The 22083-nt window shown below is 45.4% G+C and overlaps 1 protein-coding gene across 1 annotated transcript in view; it reads left to right on the top strand.

Moving 5' to 3' along the window:
• The first annotated feature begins 869 nt into the window (after positions 1 to 869).
• Positions 870 to 22083, top strand: part of SLC12A8 (solute carrier family 12 member 8) — a 125679-nt gene continuing 104465 nt past the window's right edge. Inside the window, exons 1-4 of the mRNA XM_032406254.1 lie at positions 870 to 878; positions 1509 to 1655; positions 5454 to 5645; positions 14165 to 14396. Coding sequence (XP_032262145.1) covers positions 870 to 878; positions 1509 to 1655; positions 5454 to 5645; positions 14165 to 14396 — 580 coding nt within the window. The remainder of the gene's footprint in view (positions 879 to 1508; positions 1656 to 5453; positions 5646 to 14164; positions 14397 to 22083) is intronic.

The following is a 22083-nucleotide window of genomic DNA, read 5'->3' as shown; positions in this document are numbered from 1 at the left end:
ATCACTGTTCTCACATTTGTTGACTTTCAGGAGATCCCTTGTCTGTGGCTTGTGAAAGAAGGATGGACAGGAATACGCACAGATAAAAGGAGCTCCGGCTGGCCTCGGGGACGGGCAGGGGATGGCAGGGGGTCTGAAGTCTTGACTGACAGCCCTGATGATTTTTTGAGGCCCTTTCTTGATCTGTGAGTGCATGATACAAGGAGAGAGGAGGGGACGGGCTCCTCTCCTTTGGTTTTGACCCAGGCCAGTGGGCCTGAGCCTTTGGTGCTCCATCACGGGTGCCTCCATTGCTCTCAGCCATTCGGGAGCCAGGCCCCAGTGACTCTTTCCCAGACTCTTGATTTTTCTGCCTTCTCACTGTGTTTAGAGATCACCCACATGCTCGGTTAGACTCCCTACGCACACAGCTTCAGAGTTGGGGCCCCCCCGCCCCTGCAAGGTGAGAGTCCTTCGTCCCTGCTGTGGTGTGAGGTACTGGAGGATTCCTGACGTGTGTGTGTGCACCACCAGCCCTGCGCAAGAGCGGTTCCCAGCGCTGGCTGCTACTAGTTGTCTTTAAGCCATTTTAGTATTTCCACGAGCTTTAGTTTCTTCAGCAGAGTTCCCATTCAAGGGTTTTGTTAAAGCGCCTTTGTTATTTCTGAACTGGAAAAATAAAGAAGGCATGTGTTTAACCACTTATAAAGCTCTGATTCTAAACAACTGCCCAATGATGCCTTAGAGTCCTGGGGGTGGGGTGGAGGGGGCTCGGAGGTCCCTGGGACAGCAGGGTCCAGTCAGGAAAGCGGCAACTGCACCAGGTGTTTTAAACAGAGGGGATTCAATAGCAGAATTCATCATGGCGGTGTTAGGGACAGAGGCGCAAAATGCCAAAAGTCAGTCTAGCTGAAGATTAGTGACTGCTGGAATCTGCTCCCCCACCCCACCCCCCCGGGACGGGAGGACTGAGAGGGGGAGTGTTATACGCAACTAATGAGTCATTGAACATTATATCAAAAACTAATGATGTACTCTATGTTGGCCAATTGAATAAAAAAAAAAAAAAAAAAGAAAAAAGAAAGAAAGAAAGTGGCCCTACCCAGAGCTCATGACCGCTGCCTGAGCTGGAGCCCAGGATCCCACTAGAAGCGCTCCTACCTACCTTCCAGAGGCCAGAACCGTCACCTGGCCACACCCATCTGCAAAGAGGCTGGGAGGTGTAGTCCGCTGAGTGGCCGGAAGGAAAGGGAACCGACCCACTGGCCAACTCATCTCTGCCCATGTGGATAGAGGAGTCACCGTCAGGAGAGAACAGGGACCCTTCGGCAGCAACAGCCTCTAAGACCCTGTGCGTGCGCGCGCGCGCACGACACACACACACACACACACACACGCCTGCCCTGCACAGTAAGGTGGGCGGATTGGAAAGCTGAGTTCCGCTAGCCCCCTCTGTTCCACTGCCCTTCCCTTCCCCTCGCTGGCCCTCTGCAGTGAGGCTAGCTGAAATCTGTGTGCTCTGTTTTCAGGGGGCGCTGGCCCAGCGCCAGCCCTGGTGGAAGAGCCAGCTGTTCGTCCAGGAGCCAGTGCTGTTTGGGACCTGGGATGGTGTGTTCACGTCTTGCATGATCAACATTTTTGGGGTTGTCCTTTTCTTGAGGACTGGCTGGCTGGTGGTGAGTGACAAGCTAGTGGCCCTGCAGTTTCTCGTGGGCCCGTGACATGGAAAGCCCTGCGCTCTTGGTCATTCCTCAGCTCAGGCGTCAGATTCCCGAACCACGGATGCTCCAGAGCACGAAACAAGAAGCAAGCACATGGCATAGTTAGCATTGCTATTTAAACGAGAATCCTGAGAACCTAGGCCTCAGACAAAGGCTCCGAGGGAAGCTTCACCATGGATTTCAGTTATAGGAACTCAGAAATAGAAATAGGAGCACAGAAGTCAGGGCACATCATGGATGGAACTGGGGGTGGATCAGAGAAGGCAGACTGGTGGCAACTTTGCCTCCAGTTGGTGACCCTCTCCAGCTTTTCTTCAACTTGACTCATGCCCTCCTGGTGGCACCAGCTCCTCCATCCACACGGTCACCTTCCCCTGTGACCACAGACCCCATGTGTAAGGCTGTACATAGCCGTGTTGGGTCAGAGGTGCATGAGATGGGGGGGGGGGCAGTTTGCTTCTTCCGTACAGAGAACAAAGGCCTCTTCTTTGTGTCTTCTGTGAAGGCATCTTGGGACCTTCCAAGCAGATGTGTGTCCTGAGCAGGGGTCTGAGCCCTTCACACGGGGCCTTTTCCCTGGGACTTCTGTAAACTAAACAGGCTGCTCGAAACTAAGTGTAACCAGTCAGGAATTACGGACGAGCACCTGCTGTGTTCCAGGCTCTACTATGTGATTACAGAATAGAAGGCCCGGTTCCCCCCCCCCCAGTGGGCAAACAGCCCTGCTGGGTAGATTTCACATCAGGAATCCAAGTGACGTCTCAAGGCCGTGTGGGCTCCCTCAGGAGTTGAACAGGCTGTGAATGTATGGTTGCTAAGGGGTTCAGGAAAGTTTCCTGGAGGAGACATGGTTCCGCCAGGCTCTGAAAGGTGAGCTGGATTGCACGGGTAAAAGAGAAAGCGGGCCATTCAAGGTGTGGAATGTACTAGTCAGGGTTCTTCAGAGAAACAGAGCCAGTACCAATAGGAGACATATATCTGTAAGAGATATATAGGACATCCTATATATATGATTGTGGGGTCTGGCGAGTCCTAGTGAGACTCAGGTAAGAACTGAGGTTGCAGGCTTGAGGCCAAAGGCTGGGAACACAGAATTTCTGTGTTGCAGTCTGGCTACAGAATTCTTTCTTCTCTGGGAAACCTCAGTCTTTGCTGTTAAAACCTTCAACAGTTTGGATGAGGCCCACCCGCATTAGGGAGGGTAATCTCTTTTATCTAAAGCCTCCTGACTGTAAATGTTATTCACAGCTAAAAATACATTTACAGCAATATCTAGACTGCTGTTTGATTAAACAAATGGTCACCATAGCCCATCCAAGTTGACACAGAAAATTAACCATCACATGGGCAAATTCTGGGGGAGTAAAGGTGCACTGTAGTGGGGTGTATGTGGTTCTCAGCCTCTCAGGAGGCCTGGGTGTTGCCACACCGCCCTGAGCTCTTGCTCCACTCTGTACGTAGGTCCTTAGCTCAGGGTTCAGCCTTAGTCATGGCCTGGGTGGGTCTGAATTTTTTTTTTTTTATTATTAGCATATGGAAAGCTTAAAGTAGAATCAGAACCTCCCTAGCATGGATGTTAAGAATTCAGGCCTCTTACATCCCTCCCAAACTTACAGGGGCTCCTGCTTACAAAAACCCAAAGTCTCCAGCTCGGACTCCTTGTCCTGCAGGCAGATTTAGGCATCTGGGATCCACCTCTGCTTTTGTCCCTTCCTAAAGGCCACCTCACTGCCCAGAACCTCTCCAGCCTGCGTCCAAGGGAGGCCCGTCAATCTGACTGCTGTGGCAGAGGAAGGCCCGGCCAGTGACAGCTGGGCCTCTGGTCTCTGCTTCATGCAGGGGGTAGTTATGGAATGGTAGAAAGAGAAAAAGGTAAGCTCTCTATTTTTTTTTAAGTATGCTCCACATCCCACGTGGGGCTCAAACTTACCACCCCGAGATCAAGAGTTGCACGCTCTACCGACTGAGCCAGCCAGGCGCCCCTAAGCTCTCTATTTGGATTCTTAAGTCTTTAAGGGCCTCTTCTTAACCCTCCCACTGGGCTATTTTTTTTGGGAAATGGCTATCCAGAAGTGTCGGTCCCATCCCCAAAGTGAAGGTACAAGTCGCGTTACATTTTCTATTGCTGCATAACACATGACTCCAATAACTAGTAGCATAAGGCAAAAATGTGTATTATCTTATAGTTGCTGTGGTCCAGGGACCCAGCTGCAGCTTAGCCGGGTGCCTCTGGCTCGGGGTCTCTGCTGGGGATGCCGCCAGGCTGTCCGTCAGGGCGCCATCCCACCTGAAGGCTCTGCCCCCGAGGATCTGCCTCCAAGATCACCTGCGAGGCTGTCGGCCGGCCTGTCACGTGGGCCTCTTCCTAGGGCTGCCTCCCTACCTGCAGCTGACTTCCCGGGGCTGAGCAACCTATGAGACAGCGCGCACCCAAGACGAGAGCCAGGGTCTTTTAATATCCTCATCTCAGAAGCGATATCCCTTTACTTCCGCAGTGTTCCGTTCATTCAAAGTGAGTCGCCAGGTCCAAGCCCAACTCGAGGGGAGGAGATTACACAGGGCATGCGCGCGAGGGGCTGGGGGGAGCGGGGAGGGGGGGCCCGGGGGCCGACTTGGAGGCTGCCTAGCACACGAATACATCGGCTTGCCCTGAAGTGATCTCTGTTTGTCGGCTCTGGCATTCATTTTACCTGAAAAATCGCATCTGATCATGGAAAAAAAGGCAAATGTGAAATGGCAAAAATAAGATAGAACTTCTAGAAGGTGGCATAAAACTCGAGTCAGGAGACCTCACGCCAGATGATTTTCAAATCGACAATATGAACCCTAAAGAATAATTTGGCAGCTCGCTTATGACTTGGAAGATGTTAAAGTGGCAGTTTTGGTATGAAAACTCAAAGATTGGTGCAGGATATCTTTTTTTTTTTTTTAAGATTTTGTTTGTTTATTTGAGATGAGAGAGAGCACAAGCTGGGGGCAGTGGGAGAGGGAGAAGCAGACTCGCTGCTGAGCAGGGAGCCTGATGCGGGGCTCGATCCCAGGATCCTAAGGTCATGACCTGAGCCGAAGACAGACACTTAACTGACTGAGCCACCCAGGTGCCCCACAGGATATCTTATTATCACATGCAAACAATTTGAAAGCATGAACGGAGAAAGAAAATAGTTATTCTATAATTTCATTAAAAAATATAAAATCAGCAAAAGAAGAAACTGAATAAAGGCTAATAAAACATCATCCCACTCTCTTGGCACTCCCAGCGCAGAGGTAAAGCTGGGCTTGGAAGCGGACCCAGTATGATAAGTACTGTGGTACTTCTAAGTACCTGGATACTTATAAGAGTACTGTAAGAGCCGGAGGAAGCCCCTCACTACTGAGCCTTAAGTGAAGCTGTCAAGGAGGTGGAGTGAGCAGGAAAGGCATGGTGGGGAAGAGCATGGGACTTCCGGCCAGGGCATGGGGATGAGGACTGGGGGGTGGAGAGGGGCAGATTAGGAGGGGCCTCGCGAGTGCCCTATTGGTGGTGGGGAGTCATTGAAGGGTTTGAAGCAAGGACGTTGTCCTTCATCTGGAATTTCTTCCAGGCCTTACTCTTGTGGGCTGCCTCAGTCCTTTCCCAGTGCCTCACCTCTGCCCGGCTCTTGGTCCCCCACCCCTGTGGCAACCCTGGGGGGCGTGGGGGGAGGTGGTCAGTGCTCCTGGGAGGGCCTCCCGTCCTAACCCCTGACCTTGCTGCTTGCTGTTCTGTTGCAGGGAAACACAGGAGTGCTCCTGGGCATGTTTCTGGTGTCCTTCGTCGTCCTAGTGGCCCTCATCACTGTGCTGGCTGGCGTCGGCGTCGGGGAGCAGTGTGGTGTTGGCAGCGGGGGCGTCTACGCGATGATCTCCTCGGTCCTCGGCGGGCAGACCGGAGGCACCATTGGGCTGCTGTACGTGTTCGGACAGGTGAGCCTGGGCAGCTGGGGCAGGGGAGCTGGGCCCAGAGGCCATCGGCATGTGGGATCTGTTCCCTGGCTTGGCTGTTAGCCACCATCTTCTTGTCCATGTTCCCGTTGGATCTGGGGAGAGGCAAGGTGGGGCAGTTGCCTCCATTTTATAGAGGGGCAGATGGGGGCTCTGAGAGGAACTCAGAGAGCCTCGCCCTCTGTCCAGGGCCCTGACCCAGAGTCCGGTGCTCCTTCCTCCCCACCTCTGGTGCCTCGTGCAGTCCTGATTTGCCCTGGAAGGCAGGGCCTGGGCTGGGACTGTTCTTGCTGCCTGTTCTCGGGAGGGGAGTGCAGAACAGTGGCCAGAACCCACGTGGCAGCCGGGTAGCCCCGTCCCTGGGGCACTTTCGTGCTGAAGAAGGGACATTTTACCTTCCTGACTTTCCTGGAAGCGGGCACTTCTCAGATGAGCTGGAGCTCTGGGCTCATTGATCGCTTGCTGGCCTTGTGGGGGGAGGCCAGCCGAGAGCCCCTGTGTGGGCGCCCTGTCTGAGAAGGGGGATCCTAACGGGGAGGTGGTGTGGCGGGGACGCCGGCTCTCAGAACACCGGGGAGCAGGGAGAAGTGCGGAGGCTTATTTAGCTGAAACACAGGGGCGGTGACCTAATGCTGAGGACACAAAGCACAGGCTTTAAGAAGCGGCTCTTTGTCAGCACTTGTTGGCTTGAAAAAGGCTTTTATGTTGGTGCAAAGGGTGGTGGGTGGTTGAGAAAACAGTTTAAAGGAAAGAATTTGTCTAAGTAAGAGTACAAGAGTCTCCTCAAAGAAAGCATAGGTTTTATTTCTTTTATTTTTCTTTTTCAGCAGCAGGGACAGGGTATTTTAGCCCAAGTACATCTGATTCTCCAACAGCACAAAGTTGTGTGTGTGTGTGCGTGTGCGTGTGTGTGTGTGTGTGTGTGTGACATGCCTGGAAGGCAGAGAGATTGTCACTGCACTCTTAAAAACCACTTGCCTTTTTACGCCTAGTAGTTTGGGAGGTGAGTGGTAAATGCCCAGTTTACTTTATTACCCTGGGGATTTGTCTATTGGATTTTTACTTCTGTGCTATCTCATAGGCAAGCAGGTTGTAGCCCCACTCTCTGGGGAGACCAGCTTGCCCGTGGTGGCAGCAGATGCCAGGACAGGGGACCAGCGGGGGGTGGGAGGGGGAGAGGGAGCTGGGATGTTGAGTGTTTTCTGTGCGCTGGCAGCTGCTGTTTGGGCCTTTGGGCCTTGGTCAGAAACACTGGGCCCCTGTGGTCAGCGTCCTCAGCACGCCTCTCCTTCGCCTGCAGCTGACCTTGGGCTGGGCTCTCTGATCAGGGTGCCGGTGCTGCATAGTCCCTTTTACATGCTATTGCATTCAGTTTGCTGGGGTTTTGTTGAGGAATTTGGCACATGTATTCATGAGGGATATTGGTCTGTAGTTTTCTTGTGATATCTTTGTCTAGTTTTGGTATCATGATAAAGCTGGCCTAATAGAATGAGTTGGGAGGTGCTCCCTCCTCTTCTATTTTTTGGGAACAGTTTCTAAAGGATTGGTGTTAATCCTTCTTTAAATGTTTGGTAAAGTTTAGTGGTGAAACCATCTGGTCCCAGGCTTTTCTTTGTAGGAAGTTTTCTTTTTTTTTTTTAAAGAGTTACTTATTTGAGAGAGAGAGAGAGAGTGCGTGAGAGCCGGGGAAGGGTGGAGGGAGAGGGAGAGAGAGACTCTCAAGCAGACGCCCTGCTGAGTGGGGAGCCCCATGAGATCATGACCTGAGCTGAAATCAAGAGTTGGCCGCTTAACTGACTGAGCCACCCAGGCACCCCTGTAGGAAGTTTTTGATAACTAATTCAATCTCTTTACTTACACAGGCATATTCCGATTTTCTATGTCTTCCTAAGTCAGTTTTGGTAGTTTGTGTCTAGGAATTTGTCCATTTCATCTCAGTTATATAATTTATTGGCATATAATTGTTCATAGATTCCTTATAATCCTTTTACTTTTTGTAAGATTGGTGGTAGTGTTTTTCCTTTCATTCCTGATTTTAATCATTTGAGACTTTTCTCCCTTTTTTTTAGTCAGGCTAGTTAAAAGCTTGACTGCAAAGAAACAATTTTTGGTTTTGTTGATTTTTCTATTGTTTTTCTGGCCCCAATTTATTTCTGCTCCCGTCTTTATTATTTCCTTCCTCTTGCTTCCTTTCGGTTTAGTTTGCTCTTCTTTCTCCAGTTTCTTAAGGTAGAAGGTTAGGTCATTGATTCGAGATCCTTCTTCTTCTGGGTTGTGGTTGGGGTCTCTGAGGGTCCCTATTCATGGTTCTTACTAACCTCTAACCTCCCCTCGTCAATCCAGGGCATGAATACATTCATTTTATTTATTTATTTTTATTATTTTTACATTCATTTATTTTTAATGATTGCCAGAGTAGATTGCATGTTTGCCCTAGAGCACGGCTCAGGAAACTTCTACCATAAAGGGCCAGATAGTAAATACTTTAGTTTTTATGAGTCGTACATCTCTGTCACAACTGTTCAATTCTGCTATTGTAGTTCAAAAGCAGCCTTAGACAGTAAGAAAAACTGGGCATAGCTGTGTTCCAATAAAACTTTATTCCCCAAACAGGCAGCAAGCAGGATTTGTCCAGCAGGTTAAAGTTTGCTAAACCGTTGCTTTAGGCATAACAATTTAGAAGAGATAGGGGCACCTGGCTGGCTCAGTCAGTAGCGCTTGTGACTCTTGATCTCAGGGTTGTGGGTTTGAGCCCCACGTTGGGTGTGGAGATTACTTAAAAATAAAACCTTTAAAAAAAAATTTAGGGGCGCCTGGGTGGCTCAGTCGTTAAACGTCTGCCTTCGGCTCGGGTCATGATCCCAGGGTCCTGGGATCGAGCCCCACATCGGGCTCCCTGCTCAGCGGGAAGCCTGCTTCTCCCTCTCCCACTCCCCCTGCTTGTGTTCCCTCTCTCGCTGTATCTCTCTGTCAGATAAATAAAATCTTTAAAAAAATAAAAAATAAAAAAATAAAATAAAAAAATAAAAAAATAAAAAAATTTAGAAGATACAAATGTTTAAAATAATTATTTTTAAAGCTTACAGAATCTTTTCATTGCCCCGCATCCTCCCAAATCCTCTTCATCTATCTGAGGTATTGGTGGCTGGCCTGCCGGGTGTAAGACCCCTTGGCTAGCAGGGGAAACGGACCTGGAGCCCCTCCTCACTCGCTGCCCCTCTCACTTTTGTGGGCCTGAGCGCTTCTTTGGGGTTGCTTACCCTGGATACCAAAATGGACAGCTTTAGCCTGCACCGCTTGTCTAAAAGCATTGATTACTGGCTTCCAGGCTCTGTGCTGGGATCTGTGCACAAACAGTGGAGAACCAGAGAACTCTCCAGACCCCGTAGAGGCTGGAGTTTTGTTTTGGGAGTTAACATGGAAGTCAAGCAGCTCGAACCTTAAAGAAGGATTTCGTGTCAGAAGGGGAGGGTGTGGAGGGCAGCTCTGGTCTGCCAGGTAGGTACCCAGAGATGAAAAGCCAAATGCCCATGATTGTGAAGGTGCAGTTGTGGTATCCCAAATACCTTGGAATGGAGGTGTTCCACCCTGAAAGAAGGGCACATTCTCTCTGTGAAATGGTGGGTGACGCCCCCTGCTCCCTGCGGCGGAGGGTTAGAAGTTTCTCCGCAGAGAATGAAAAGGGGAAAGGGATGTCTGTGGTTATGAACTTTAAAAGGTGATAAAAATACTTAAAAAATATAACAAACTCTGAGGGTGCTTATACATTAAACAAGTCAACAGGGATGTTTTCCAATGAAGTGGAGTATTCGTGGTTGGAAGAGAGGGTGGCTGGGCTGCTCTGGGGAGGGCCTGCTGTGCTGTTGTCCACACCCCTGCGGGGTATGGTGTCAAGCTCACAAGCGGTGTTGGGGGAGCCTTGCAGCCTAGACGCACAGTGCTCTCTGCGCCCAAGTGTAGTGTTTGCATATACAAAACAGTACTCTTTATATGTTTGTTTTTATTTTTCCTTTATAAAATTCTTTTATGGGGCACCTGGGTGGCTCAGTAGGTTAAGTGTCTGCCCTCCGCTCAGGTCATGATCCTGGGGTCCTGGGATCGAGTCCTGCCTCAGGCTCCCTGCTCAGTGGGGAGCCTGCTTCTCCCTCTCCCTCTGCCCCTCCCCCTGCTTGTGCTCCATCTCTCTCTCTCTCAAATAAATAAATAAAATAAAATAAAATAAAATAAAATAAAATTCTTTTAAAGTTACAAAATGATGTTCATTGTAACCAGTCAACCTACTGGAGATAATGTAAAGAGAAAGGTCATTTCCCTCCCCGTCCTGAGTTAACCAGTGTGAACACCTATCCTCCTCTTCCATCACCTTCCCTGTGCTCATGTATGTGAATTTATGATTGTTGAAGTGCTTGCTTGTTTTTACAAACATGGGGACAGAGTTCATACTCTATTCCATGGCTTGTATTTCTCACTTAACAGTAATTCATAGCTATTCCTCAAGGTTAATCTTTATTTTTTTTAATTTAAATTCAATTAGCCAACATATATTACATCATTAGTTTCAGATGTAGTGTTCAGTGATTCATCAGTTGCACATAACACCCAGTGCTCATCACATCACATGCCCTCCTTAATGCCCATCATCTGGTTACCCCACCCCCCCAACCCCCTCCCTTCCGCAACCCTCAGTTTATTTCCCAGCTTAGCATTGCATAATATGAATGTACCATAATTCATGGCACATTCATCTTCTCTATTCATGCTTTTACTCTCTCTTCTGTAAGAGTAGGTGTATTTCTTTTCTCATTGCTAAAAATCTGTATTTTTTTCATTTTTTCTTTTCTTAATCAGATTGCCAGGTGTTTATGTATTTTATTTATCTCTTAAAGGATTAGCTTTTATTTTTACTTTTTTTTAAAGATTTTATTTTTAAGTAATCTCTACGCCCAGCATAGGGCTCAAACTCATGACGCTGAGATCAAGAGTTGCACGCTCTACCTACTGAGCCAGCCAGACACTCCTTAAACGATCAGCTTTTATTCTCTGTATCCTTTCTTTGCTATTTCATATTTCCTTTTATTAAATACCTCCTCCTACTATCTTTTATTTATATTGATCTTTTTTATCACATCTGAAGTTAAGTATTTTATTTTTTTCTGCCTTTTTCAACTAATAGAAATATTTAGGGTTAAACTTTGTTTTTTCCCTTCTGAATGCAGGATTAGTGTGCCTCTCAAGTTTTAGAATACAGTATTCTCCTTTTCATTACTTTCTAGATAATTTGAAATTTAAAAAACTTCTTATTTTGTCAACATGGTTCAAATTTATTTCTATTATATTTTTCCCCCTTGTTGATTTGGAAGTTCTACTTTGCTTTTTGATCTGAGAATAGTCATAGTCCACCCTTAGAAAAGCCATAATTATACTTTTCCTATAGTTCCCAAACAAGCAGCCTTGCTTACTATGTTCCTCCACCTAGCAAATATGAAATCTCTGTAACACTTTTACTTACCCACATTCCATCAATACCCTCACCTCCTATCCCCAGGCTCTTAGATTTTGAGAAGACAATTTAATTTGGGGCTGTTATTGCTTTCTCTCAAAGTAAGTCTCTTTGGTTTAAGAATCCTTACTTACAAGTTACTTTGCAAATTTCCAGTGACATTACCATCATGTATTTAGCATTAACAAAATATTTTTTTAAAGATTTATTTATTTTAGAGAGAGAGTGAGAGAGAGAATGCGGGAGGGGCAGAGGGAGAGGGAGAGAGAATCTCAGGTCGACTCCGCACAGAGTGCAGAGCCGGATGCGGGGCTTGATCCCACGACCCTGAGATTATGATTACCTGAGCCGAAATCAAGAGTCTGACGCTTAACTGACTGTACCACCCAGGCTCCCCAAGCGTTAGCAAAGTATTTTATGAAATTCATGGCTAACTACTGTTTCCTCTTGTTCAGTAGCTAATAACAATAGAGTAAGAATGATAATGCCAATAGCTAGTATCTCTATAACTCCAACTATGAGCCAGATATAGTCCTAGGACCTTACATGAATTTTATATATATAATTATAAATAATCCTCACAATAACCTTTGAAGCAGGTACTGTTATTATTTGTGTTTCACAGATGAAGAAATGAAGCACAGAGAGCTTAAAACACTTTCCCAAGCCCCACAACTAGGAGTGGGAGCCACAGGGTCAGGCCCTCATCAGCTCTCACAGTCCATCCTAACCACCATGCCCTTTCCCACAGCCTCCAGAGGGCTTTCCTGGTTGTTTTGTTCCTGGCCACTTTGGGCTAAAAAGTGATTTTACGTGGAAACCTGAGAGAGGAGACCCTCTGCGGGAGCTACTGGAAACAAAAGGTGGGCTTTAGTGCTCGGCCCACTTCCTGGGAGCAAATTCTGTGTTCACCAGCTAGGAAAGCCAACAGTTGGTTGGGAAGCTCCAGGTGTAAATGGTTGCATTCAAGTCCTGGTGTCACCTCTGCATGTTCGAGACCTCAGACACCTGGGAAGGGGATGATCGTCCCTGCATTGTTATCATTTGGTTTTTCAACTCTGATATATCTGACCATGAGGGGTTCTGTTGGCCTGGCCACATACTGATGGAATAGCAGCATCGTTTTCGCCAGCACGCTCTTGGTATTTAGTCAAGGGTAAGTTTGAGTCGTGAGGTGAAGGCAGGAAAACATACAAGTCTCTCTCTCATCTCCCTCTCAGGGCTGACTGTCTTTCTCCTACATTTATTGGGCTTCCCCCCTCACCCATATATAGCCAGAAATGCCTCCTGTAAGTTTGGGGAACACGGATGATGATGATATGTCTAGTTGCAGAATGAGCTGATCTCATTGAAGAATGGGGCCTCCTTTGTGAGTGTCTCTCCAGTATGGAAATTACATTGCCCTTCTGGTCTTAACCTAAAAGAGCTGGAAATTAATGGTGCCTGCTTCCCAGAACACTTTTCATACAGTCAACATATCACAAAGTATTTATTGAATGCTTGCAACATAGTTAGGAAATGCAGGGGCTTTGAAGAAGTGTAATCAGCATAGAAATTTTTGTTTTTTAGAATGTTTGCATTCTTGGTGGCTTGGGGTAGGGGACAGACTTATATGCATGAAATAAGAATAGACTATGGAACCAGATAATTAATTGCATGGTACTGGCAGTAAGCATAATATTTATTCAGAAAAAAGGGATGAGGAAAGGCTTCATGAAGAAGGAGGAACATGACTGAGGCCAGAGAGGAATTTGTTGCCTGAGAGAACAATGGGAGCAGAGCACAGTGATGACCATGACCCCCTGGCCTGGGGGATGGGGAGGATCGAACCTGACAGAGAGAAGGGGCCTGAGGAATTATGGAGCGTGAGGTTGGTGTTACTCTCAAAGATTTATTTGAAATTGAGTTTTAAATATTTTTTTAAAAAGGTAAAATCATGACTTTCAGGCAAATAAAAATATACACATGCCAAAGATTTTATTTGACTCATTAATTAATGGAGGAGCCCGTAAGATGTTAAAGAGCATTTGAGAAAGCTAGGTATTGATTACCTAGTTCCTGGTTAAGCAATTTCATAAATAAGTATAAGGATTGAATTGCTGAACGAAACTGGTTAATGTCTTACAAGATAACAAACCTGAATCTTTTGGGTTATCTGTTCTACTGGATGGAAGTTATTTGCATCTCTGCTGGAAAGAAATCTATAGATTGACAATAACTTCACAAAGTCTGGGACGTTTAACACGTTTAATCAGTAGTAAACAATGAGTAGAACTAAGTACATTCACCTAGATAGTCCTTGTGTAGCCTTTGTTCCAGATGACATTGAAAGGATGTGCTGCTCACTTTTTTTTCTTATTCTAAGTTTTAGGTAATTAAAAAAAAAATAATAGTGACCTACAAAGAAATGGAGAAAAAAACTGGGGTTTGCTTCAGTGCCTAAGGCCCTGAGATGGGACCCCCTGTGTGCTTCTGTTCTCTGTTTAGCTTTTTTTTTTTTTAAGATTTTATTTATTCATTTGAGAGAGAAAGTGCATGAGCGGGGATGGGGGGGCAGAGGCAGAGGGAGAAGCAGGCTCCCCGCTGAGCAGGGAGCCCGATGCGGGGTTCGATCCCAGGACCCTGGGATCATGACCTGAGCCGAAGGCAGACGGTTAATGACTGAGCCACCCAGGCGCCCCTCTGTTTGGCTCTTGAATAACTCCGACAGAGAAGTTCCAAGTGCTCTTTGGCCCAGGGCCCCATCTCCTTCCTCCTGTGATCTTCTCATCATAGTTACCACTGACTGGCGTTCGTGCTCCCCTCAGGAGGATGGGAGAGACGTAGATGAGAAGAAATGGGGGCCCGAGGCAGGGGTCATGGGCAGGAAGGGCTCACTGAACCCCCATGGTGGTTCCCAGGTGCTGAGCCCTGACAGGGTGAGTGGGGCCCCCGTGCCGGGCAGCTCTGACCTGTGGGCTCCGGACGTTCTATTCTCCTGCCAACGCGAATGGTCTGTCAGTGTGTCGCAGGTGCCATGTACATCACCGGCTTTGCTGAGTCCATCTCTGATTTGCTGAGCCTCAGGAGTATCTGGGCAGTGCGAGGAATTTCAATCGTGGTGCTTCTGGCCTTGCTGGGGATTAACCTAGCAGGTGTCAAATGGATGATCCGCCTGCAGCTGCTGCTGCTCTTCCTGCTGGCTGTGTCCACCCTGGACTTCGTGGTGGGCTCTTTCACGCATCTGGACCCAGGTAAGACTTCTAGGGGTCTGCACTGCTCTCCAGGCGTTCATAGGGGTGCGTTTACAAGGCTACCCCCCAGTAAGCGCTGCCTACAGGAGCGTTCTGTTCCTGGAGCGGGTGAGTGGGCGGGTCCTGGCTGCAAAGGCCTGAAAGCCCCTCCTCGCATAGGCATTTGCACTTAGCACATTGTCCATGTTGCTTTTTATTTTCTTTCTGTTAAAAAAAAAAACAAAAAAACCACAAGAACGTTTAGCTAAAACAAAGAATAAAGTAGAACTGGACTAGATAAAGGTTAAATTCCTAACAGTGACTGGGAGAGTGGTAGGAAATGGATCTGGAAGTAGGGAAGAAAATAGATTTTAATTTCGTGTGTCATATTGTATTTCTTTTTTTTTTTTTAAAGGATGCAAATATAACAAATGTTAACAATTGTCATTTGTGGGAGATGGGGGCAGATATGGGTTGATTACCTATAGTTTTTTTTGTAGCAGATTTTTTCCAAAATAAAAATATGAATCCATTAACTGAGCTAAGGAAGGGGAATAAACAACAGGCACACTGTGCACCGATCGGAAATGGTGTTTTATGTTGGTAACGAATGGACCCCTATTTAACCCTGAGTTTTCCTGGGCTTGGAGGGTGCTTGGCAACTCTAAGCCTAAATCCTTGCACTTTGAGTGGGATGCTGTTATCCAGAGCATCTGTAACTTTGTAGCTTTGTGATCTGGGTTGGTTTGGCATCTGAAGTCTTTGTTCCTCTCCAGAGTACAGGGCTGTTCGTAGGGTGCCAGAGAAAAAAGATAACTGCCTGATATTTCCCACCTCGGGGACTCTGGCTTTTTATGGCGTCTGCATTGGAAAGGGAAAGGGAAATGGGGCCATCCTCTGGGTTAGAAAAGAAAAGAAAAAGACCCACAGCACAAGCACCTCTAATGGTGGGAGCACTTGGTTTTGTGCCAGGCCTTGTGCCGAGCCCCGCACGTGACTTACCGCGTGTCATCCTTATCATAACCCCATGAGAGAAGAACAGTGATTCCCATTTTACAGATGAGGAAACTGGGGGTTATACCATTCATGGTGATGCAGGGCAGAGCTGGGAATGAAACCGGATCTATTCAACTCTACGGCTATGCCCTTTCTGAGCTGGGAAGCGGTGCCTGTCTTCACACTCCCAGCTGTCTTCTTGTGATCGTAGCTCTGCTTTCCCCCACGAAGGCTGCCCCTGACATGTGTTCTAAACACCCTCGTCTTTTGTAAGAAACAGTGGTTGCAGGACATTCAGAATTCAGTTGGTACACACTACTCAGGCCTCACTAGTTTTTCATAGGTTAAAATTCTTCTGTTGGAAACTCGTCACTCCCCTGAGCTCCCCGAGTGCCCCCTACACTCTGGCATCCTGATCCCTCTCCCAGAACCTCCAGACTGCCCAGGACACAGCATCTGAAGGGTTAACCCTTGTGCAGGAGGGGTCCCCCCAGGACCCGCTCCAATGCTAAGGGCCAGTCAGTGCAGTGTCCAGACCATCCCTTGGCTCCTGGGCCTTGCAGCTTGCTAAACATTTGGAGCATCTCCATTGGAGGGGAGGAGTGATTTGTTTCCTGGCTTTGCACCCACTGTAGAGACAAGCCCACATCCGGAGGGAGACCTGCTGGCTGCTTGGCTGTCAAACTAACTGTCAGTGGAGGCGAGGGAGTCTACCTCAGTCTCCCATCCCTGGGTGCTTTCTCCCCCCATCTGCGTGGTTGCTGAAAGAGCATAACTCATTAAATTGCAGGGTGATACTCCTGGCCTCTTTGAAACCTCACTAGGCTGATGTGTTTTCCTTCTCGTTTAGAAGCTATCTTGGCTGCTCTCCTGTTACTCCAAGTATTTCTCCTTCTTTCTGGTCAGTACATTAGCAGGGTGTAGTGTGAAGTGAAATTTATTTTCAATCATTTCCATGGCAACTGGCCCCTCTCAGATCTGTTTTTGGTATCACTGATGTTTTATATGTGCTACTTTCTTTGCAGTTAAAAATCCAAACTAAAACTAGACCATAAACCTTCAGAATGGATTTAGCAGAATGATTTCAGCTCTTTGGAAAAATGACATGCACACAGACATTTGAAAAAAGGTTGGAAAAAGGACTGGAAGGAACTATGCCTAAGTGTCAACACTGACTGTCTTTCTGCTGAGATAATGGGTGGCTGTGTTATTTTATTTCTACTTTTCTGTCAATTGATTAGCGCTGCTTAAAAAAATGAATAGACTGTATTTTGTAGAGCAGTTTTAGGTTTATAGAAAATGGAGCAGATGGTACAGAGTTTCCCATGTCTTTCCCCGCTCCTATGAACATCTCGCATTCCTGTGGCATGTTCATTACAGGTGGGGAACCAATACTGATAGCTTAGTATTGCCTAAGTCCATGGTTTAGATTAGGATCCACCCTTCGTGTTGTGCAGTGCTATGAGCTCTTGCAAATAATAATGACGTGTATCCACCATTACAGTATCATACAGAAGAGCTTAATGCGCCAGAACTCCTGTGCTCCGCTTATTCACACACCCCACCCCCCCCCCCCCACCGAACTCTTGACAACCACCGATCTTCTTGCTCTCTCTCTTGTTTTGCCTTTTCTAGACCATCACAGTTGGAATCGTACAGTATGTAGCCTTTTCAGACTGGCTCCTTTCACTAAGCAGTATGCATGCAAGGTGACTTGATAGCTTATTTTTTTTGTAACTGGCTTCTTTTATTTAGCATAATGTTTTTGTTTTTTAAATTTTATTTTCTTCTGGAGGGTGGGGGGATGGGTTAGCCTGGTGATGGGTATTAAGGAGGGCACGTACTGCACGGAGCACTGGGTGTTATACGCAAACAATGGATCATGGAACACTACATCAAAAACTAATGATGTAATGTATGGTGACTAACATAACATAATAAAAAAAATTTTATTTACTTCTTATTTATTTGTTTATTTATTTAATTTAAATTCAACTAATTAACATATAAGTATTATTGGTTTCTGAGGTAGAAGTCAGTGATTCATCAGTCTTATATAACACCCAGTGCTCATTATATTACGTGCCCTCCTTAATGTCCATCACCCAGTTACCCCATCCCTCCACCCCTTCCCCTCCAGCAACCCTCAGTTTGTTTCCTATGATTAAGAGTCTCTTATGGCTTGTCTCCCACTCTGATTTCATCTTGTTTGATTTTTTTCCGCTCTTCTCCTCTGCTCCTCTGTTTTGTTTCTTAAATTCCACATATGAGATCATATGATAATTGTCTTTCTCAGATTGACTTATTGCACTTAGCATAATACCCTCTAGTTCCATCATGTCATTGCAAATGGCAAGATTTCATTTTTTCTGATGGCTGAGTAATATCCCTCTGTGTGTGTGTGTGTGCATGTGTGTGTGTATACACACACACCACATCTTCTTTATCCATTCATCTGTCGATGGACATCTGAGCTCTTTCTGTAGTTTGGCTATTGTGGACATTACTGCTATGAACATTGGGGTGCTGGTGCCCCTTCAGATCACTACATTTGTATCTTGGGGTACATATCCAGTAGTGCAATTGCTGGGTCATAGGGTAGCTCTATTTTCAACTTTTTGAAGAACCTCCGTACTGTTTTCCAGAGTGGCTGCACCAGCTTGCATTCCCACCAACAGTGTACGAGGGTTCCCCTTTCTCCACATCTTCGCCAACATCTGTCATTTCCTGACTTGTTAATTTTAGCCATTCTGACTGGTGTGAGGTGGTATTTCATTGTGGTTTTGATTTGTATTTCGCTGATGGTGAGTGATGTTGAGCACTTTTTCATGTGTCTGTTGGCCACTTGTATATCTTCTTTGGAGAAATGTCTGTTCATGTCTTTTGCCCATTTCTTGATTGGATTATTTGTTCTTTGGGTGTTGAGTTTGATAAGTTCTTTATGGAATTTGGATACTAGCCCTTTATCTGATAAGACATTTGAAAATATCTTCTCCCATTCTGTTGGTTGTCTTTTGGTTTTGTCAACTGCTTCCTTTGATGAAGTTCTAGTAGTTCATTTTTACCCTTGTTTCCCTTGCCTTTGGTGATGTATCTAGCAAGAAGTTGCTGCCTGTGTTCTCCTCTAGGATTTTGATGGATTCCTGTCTCACATTTAGGTCTTTCATCCATTTTGAGTCTATTTTTGTGTGTGGTGTAAGGAAATGGTCCAGTTTCATTCTTCTGCATGTGGCTGTCCAATTTTCCCAACACCATTTGTTGAAGAGACTGTCTTTTTTCCATTGGACATTCTTTCCTGCTTTGTTGAAGATTAGTTGACCATAGAGCTGAGGGTCCATTTCTGGGTTCTCTATTCTGTTCCATTGATCTATGTGTCTGTTTTTGTGCCAGTACCATACTGTCTTGATGATGACAGCTTTGTAATAGAGCTTGAAGTCTGGAATTGTGATGCCACCAGTTTTGGTTTTCTTTTCCAGCATTCCTTTGGCTGTTTGGGATCTTTTCTGGTTCCACACAAATTTTAGGATTATTTGTTCCAGCTCTGTGAAAGAAGTTGATGGTACTTTGATAAGGATTGCACTGAATGTGTAGATTGCTCTAGGTAGCATAGACATTTTCACAATATTTGTTCTTCCAATTCATGAGCATGGAACATTTTCCATTTCTTTGTGTCTTCCTCAATTTCTTTCATGAGTGTTCAATAGTTTTCTGAATATAGATCCTTTGCCTCTTTGGTTAGGTTTATTCCTAGGTATCTTGTGGTTTTGGGGGCAATTGTAAATGGGATCAACTCTTTAATTTCTCTTTTTCTGTCTTGTTGTTGGTGTATAGAAATGCAACTGATTTCTGTGCATTGATTTTATATCCTGCCATTTTGCTGAGTTATTATATGAATTCTAGCAATTTTGGGTTGGAGTCTTTTGGGTTTTCCACATAGAGTATCACGTCATCTGCAAAAAGTGAGAGTTTGACTTCTTCTTTGCCGATTCAAATGCCTTTTATTTCTTTTTGTTGTCTGATTGCTGAGGCTAGGACTTCTAGTACTGTGTTGAATAGCAGTGGTGTTGGTGGACATCCCTGCTGTGTTCCTGACCTTAGGAGAAATGCTCTCAGTTTTTCCTCATTGAGAATGATATTCACTGTGGGTTTTTCATAGATGGCTTTTATGATATTGAGGTATGTACTCTCTATCCCTACGCTGTGAAGAGTTTTAATCAAGAAAGGATGCTGTACTTTGTCAAATGCTTTTCCTGCATCTATTGAGAGGTTCATATGGTTCTTGTTCTTTCTTTTATTAATGTATTGTATCACATTGATTGATTTGCAGATGTTGAACCAACCTTGCAGCCCAGGGATAAATCCCAGTTGGTTATGGTGAATAATCCTTTTAATGTACTGTTGGATCCTATTGGCTAGTATTTTGGTGAGAATTTTTGCATCCATGTTCATCAGGGATATTGGTCTGTACTTCTCCCTGTTGGTGGGGTCTTTATTTGGTTTTGGAATCAAGGTAACGCTGGCCCCATAGAAAGAGTTTGGAAGTTTTCAGCTCATATCTTATTATCACTGAATAATATTTTATTGTGTAATGTAACTCAGGTTTTTTTTTTTTTTTTTTTTTGTATTCATTCACCTAATTAAAGGACATTTTGGTTGCTTCCAGTTTTTGGCAATTATGAATAAAACTTGTGTAAACATTAGTGTGCAGGTTTTGTGAAGATTTAACTTTTTAACCCATTTGAATAAATACCTTTCTAAGAAACTGCCAAACTGCCTTCCAAAGCAGCTGTGCCATGTTGTATTCCCACCAGCAACTAATGAGAGTTCCTGTTGCTCCACGTCCTCGCCAGTGTTGGGTGTTGTCAGTTTCTTGGATGCTAGCCACTCTGATATGTATCTCTAAGAGTAGCATTTCCTTGTTTTAATTTGCAATTCAATAATCATGTATGATAGTATGCATCTTTTCATATGTTTGTTTGATATCTGCAGATCATCTTTGGTGAGGTGTCTGTTCAGGTCTGTTGACCATTTTTTAACCTGGTTGTTTTCTTATTGTTGAGTTTTAAGAATTCTTTGTATATTTTGGACACACGCCCTTTATCACATATAGGTCTTGCAAATACTGCCTCCCAGCCTGTGGCTTGTCCTTTTATTCTTTTAACAGTGCCTTTTGCAGAGCCGAAGTTTTTAATTGTAATGAAATCTAACATCAATATTGTTCTGTCATGGATCATGCTTTTGGTGTTGTACCCAAAAAACTCATTATTAACCCAAAGGTCATGTAGATTTTCTCCTCTGTTATCTTCTAGACATTTTATAGTTTTGTGTTTTACATTGCAGTCTATGATCCATTTCCAGTCCATTTTTGTGAAGGATGTAAGGTCAGTGTCCAGATGTATTTTTGCCTGTGGCTGTCCTGTTGTTGCATCATTTGTTGAAAAGAGTGCATTCGTTGCCTTTGCGCCTTTGTCAGAACCCATTGACTATACTTGTGTGTGTCTGTTTCTGGGGTCCCCGTTCTGTTCTAGAGCTCTGTTTGTTGGTTACCGTCGCTTTCTAATGGGTGCTGAGGTGGGGTAGTGGCAGGCCTGCAACTCTGTCCTTTGTCATTAGTGTTACTTTGAAAATCAGGGAAAGAATGTTTTAAAAATACACTTAAGCCTCACTTTATTTCTATCCCTTTACTTAGATATAAAAGACTAAAAAAATCTAACCAGGCCTGGAATGTATAAAGTAAAAATGTGGAAAGTAAGAAAACAGAGTTTCGTCCTTCACTCCATTTCCACACTCCTACCCTCCCCAGGGAGCTTGGTGCAAGCATTAGCAGCTCCTGCTCTGGAGCAAATCACCCCAAAACGTAGTGGCACAAAACAACAGCAAACAGCTACTATTTCTTGCCTTTTCTGGGGGCCAGGGATTTCGGCACGGCGTGGCTGGCGGTCGTAGTGCTGGGTTTGTCGTGAGGTTCAGCCACATGTCAGCAGGGGCTACAGCCGTCTGAAGGCTGGACAGGGGCTGGAGAAGCTGGCTGGCGAGTCAGGCGCTGGTGGTTGGTGGGAAGCCTCCATCCCTCTCCATGCAGTTTTTTCCCGAGAGCTGCTTACGTGTCCTCAAGTCATGCAGTGGCTGGCCTCCCTGAGAGCAAACAATCAGAGAGCACGTGCTCTATCCTTCACATGATCCAGCTTCAGAAGTCACGTAGCCACGCTTCTGTCACAATCTCTTTGTTAGGAGTGAGTCACTTAGTCCAGCACTCATTTAAAGAATTTGAAGACACATTTTTAAGCCACAACAGTTAATTTTAAAATCAGAAAAAAAATTTTAATACTTAAATGAAATTATATTTCCCCTTTATTTCAGAGACAAAATGTTTAATATTATAAGAAAAAAAATACGGAAATATAAAATAAAAAGTGAAAGTGCCCTCCCTTACTCTATTCTCCTGCTCCTATTCCCCAGAGGGAGAATGGTAAGTATCTTTCCAGTATATTTTCTACACACATACAAGTACATGTGCACATACATAAACACATACAACATAGTTTTTTGTAAAAATGTAATTAGATTCTATTGTTTTGCTCTTCTTCCTCTCCCACTCAATGACATATCATGGGCATCCTGTGATGTCAGTACATTTAGGATTCCCTCATTCTTTTTGATACCTACATAATATTCCATATTACAAATCTAAAATACTTCATATTTAAACATT

Source organism: Phoca vitulina, unplaced genomic scaffold, assembly GCF_004348235.1.
Source record: "Phoca vitulina isolate PV1807 unplaced genomic scaffold, GSC_HSeal_1.0 scaffold8, whole genome shotgun sequence".
NCBI lineage: Eukaryota > Metazoa > Chordata > Mammalia > Carnivora > Phocidae > Phoca > Phoca vitulina.
This window is presented reverse-complemented; position numbering and strand designations above follow the sequence as displayed.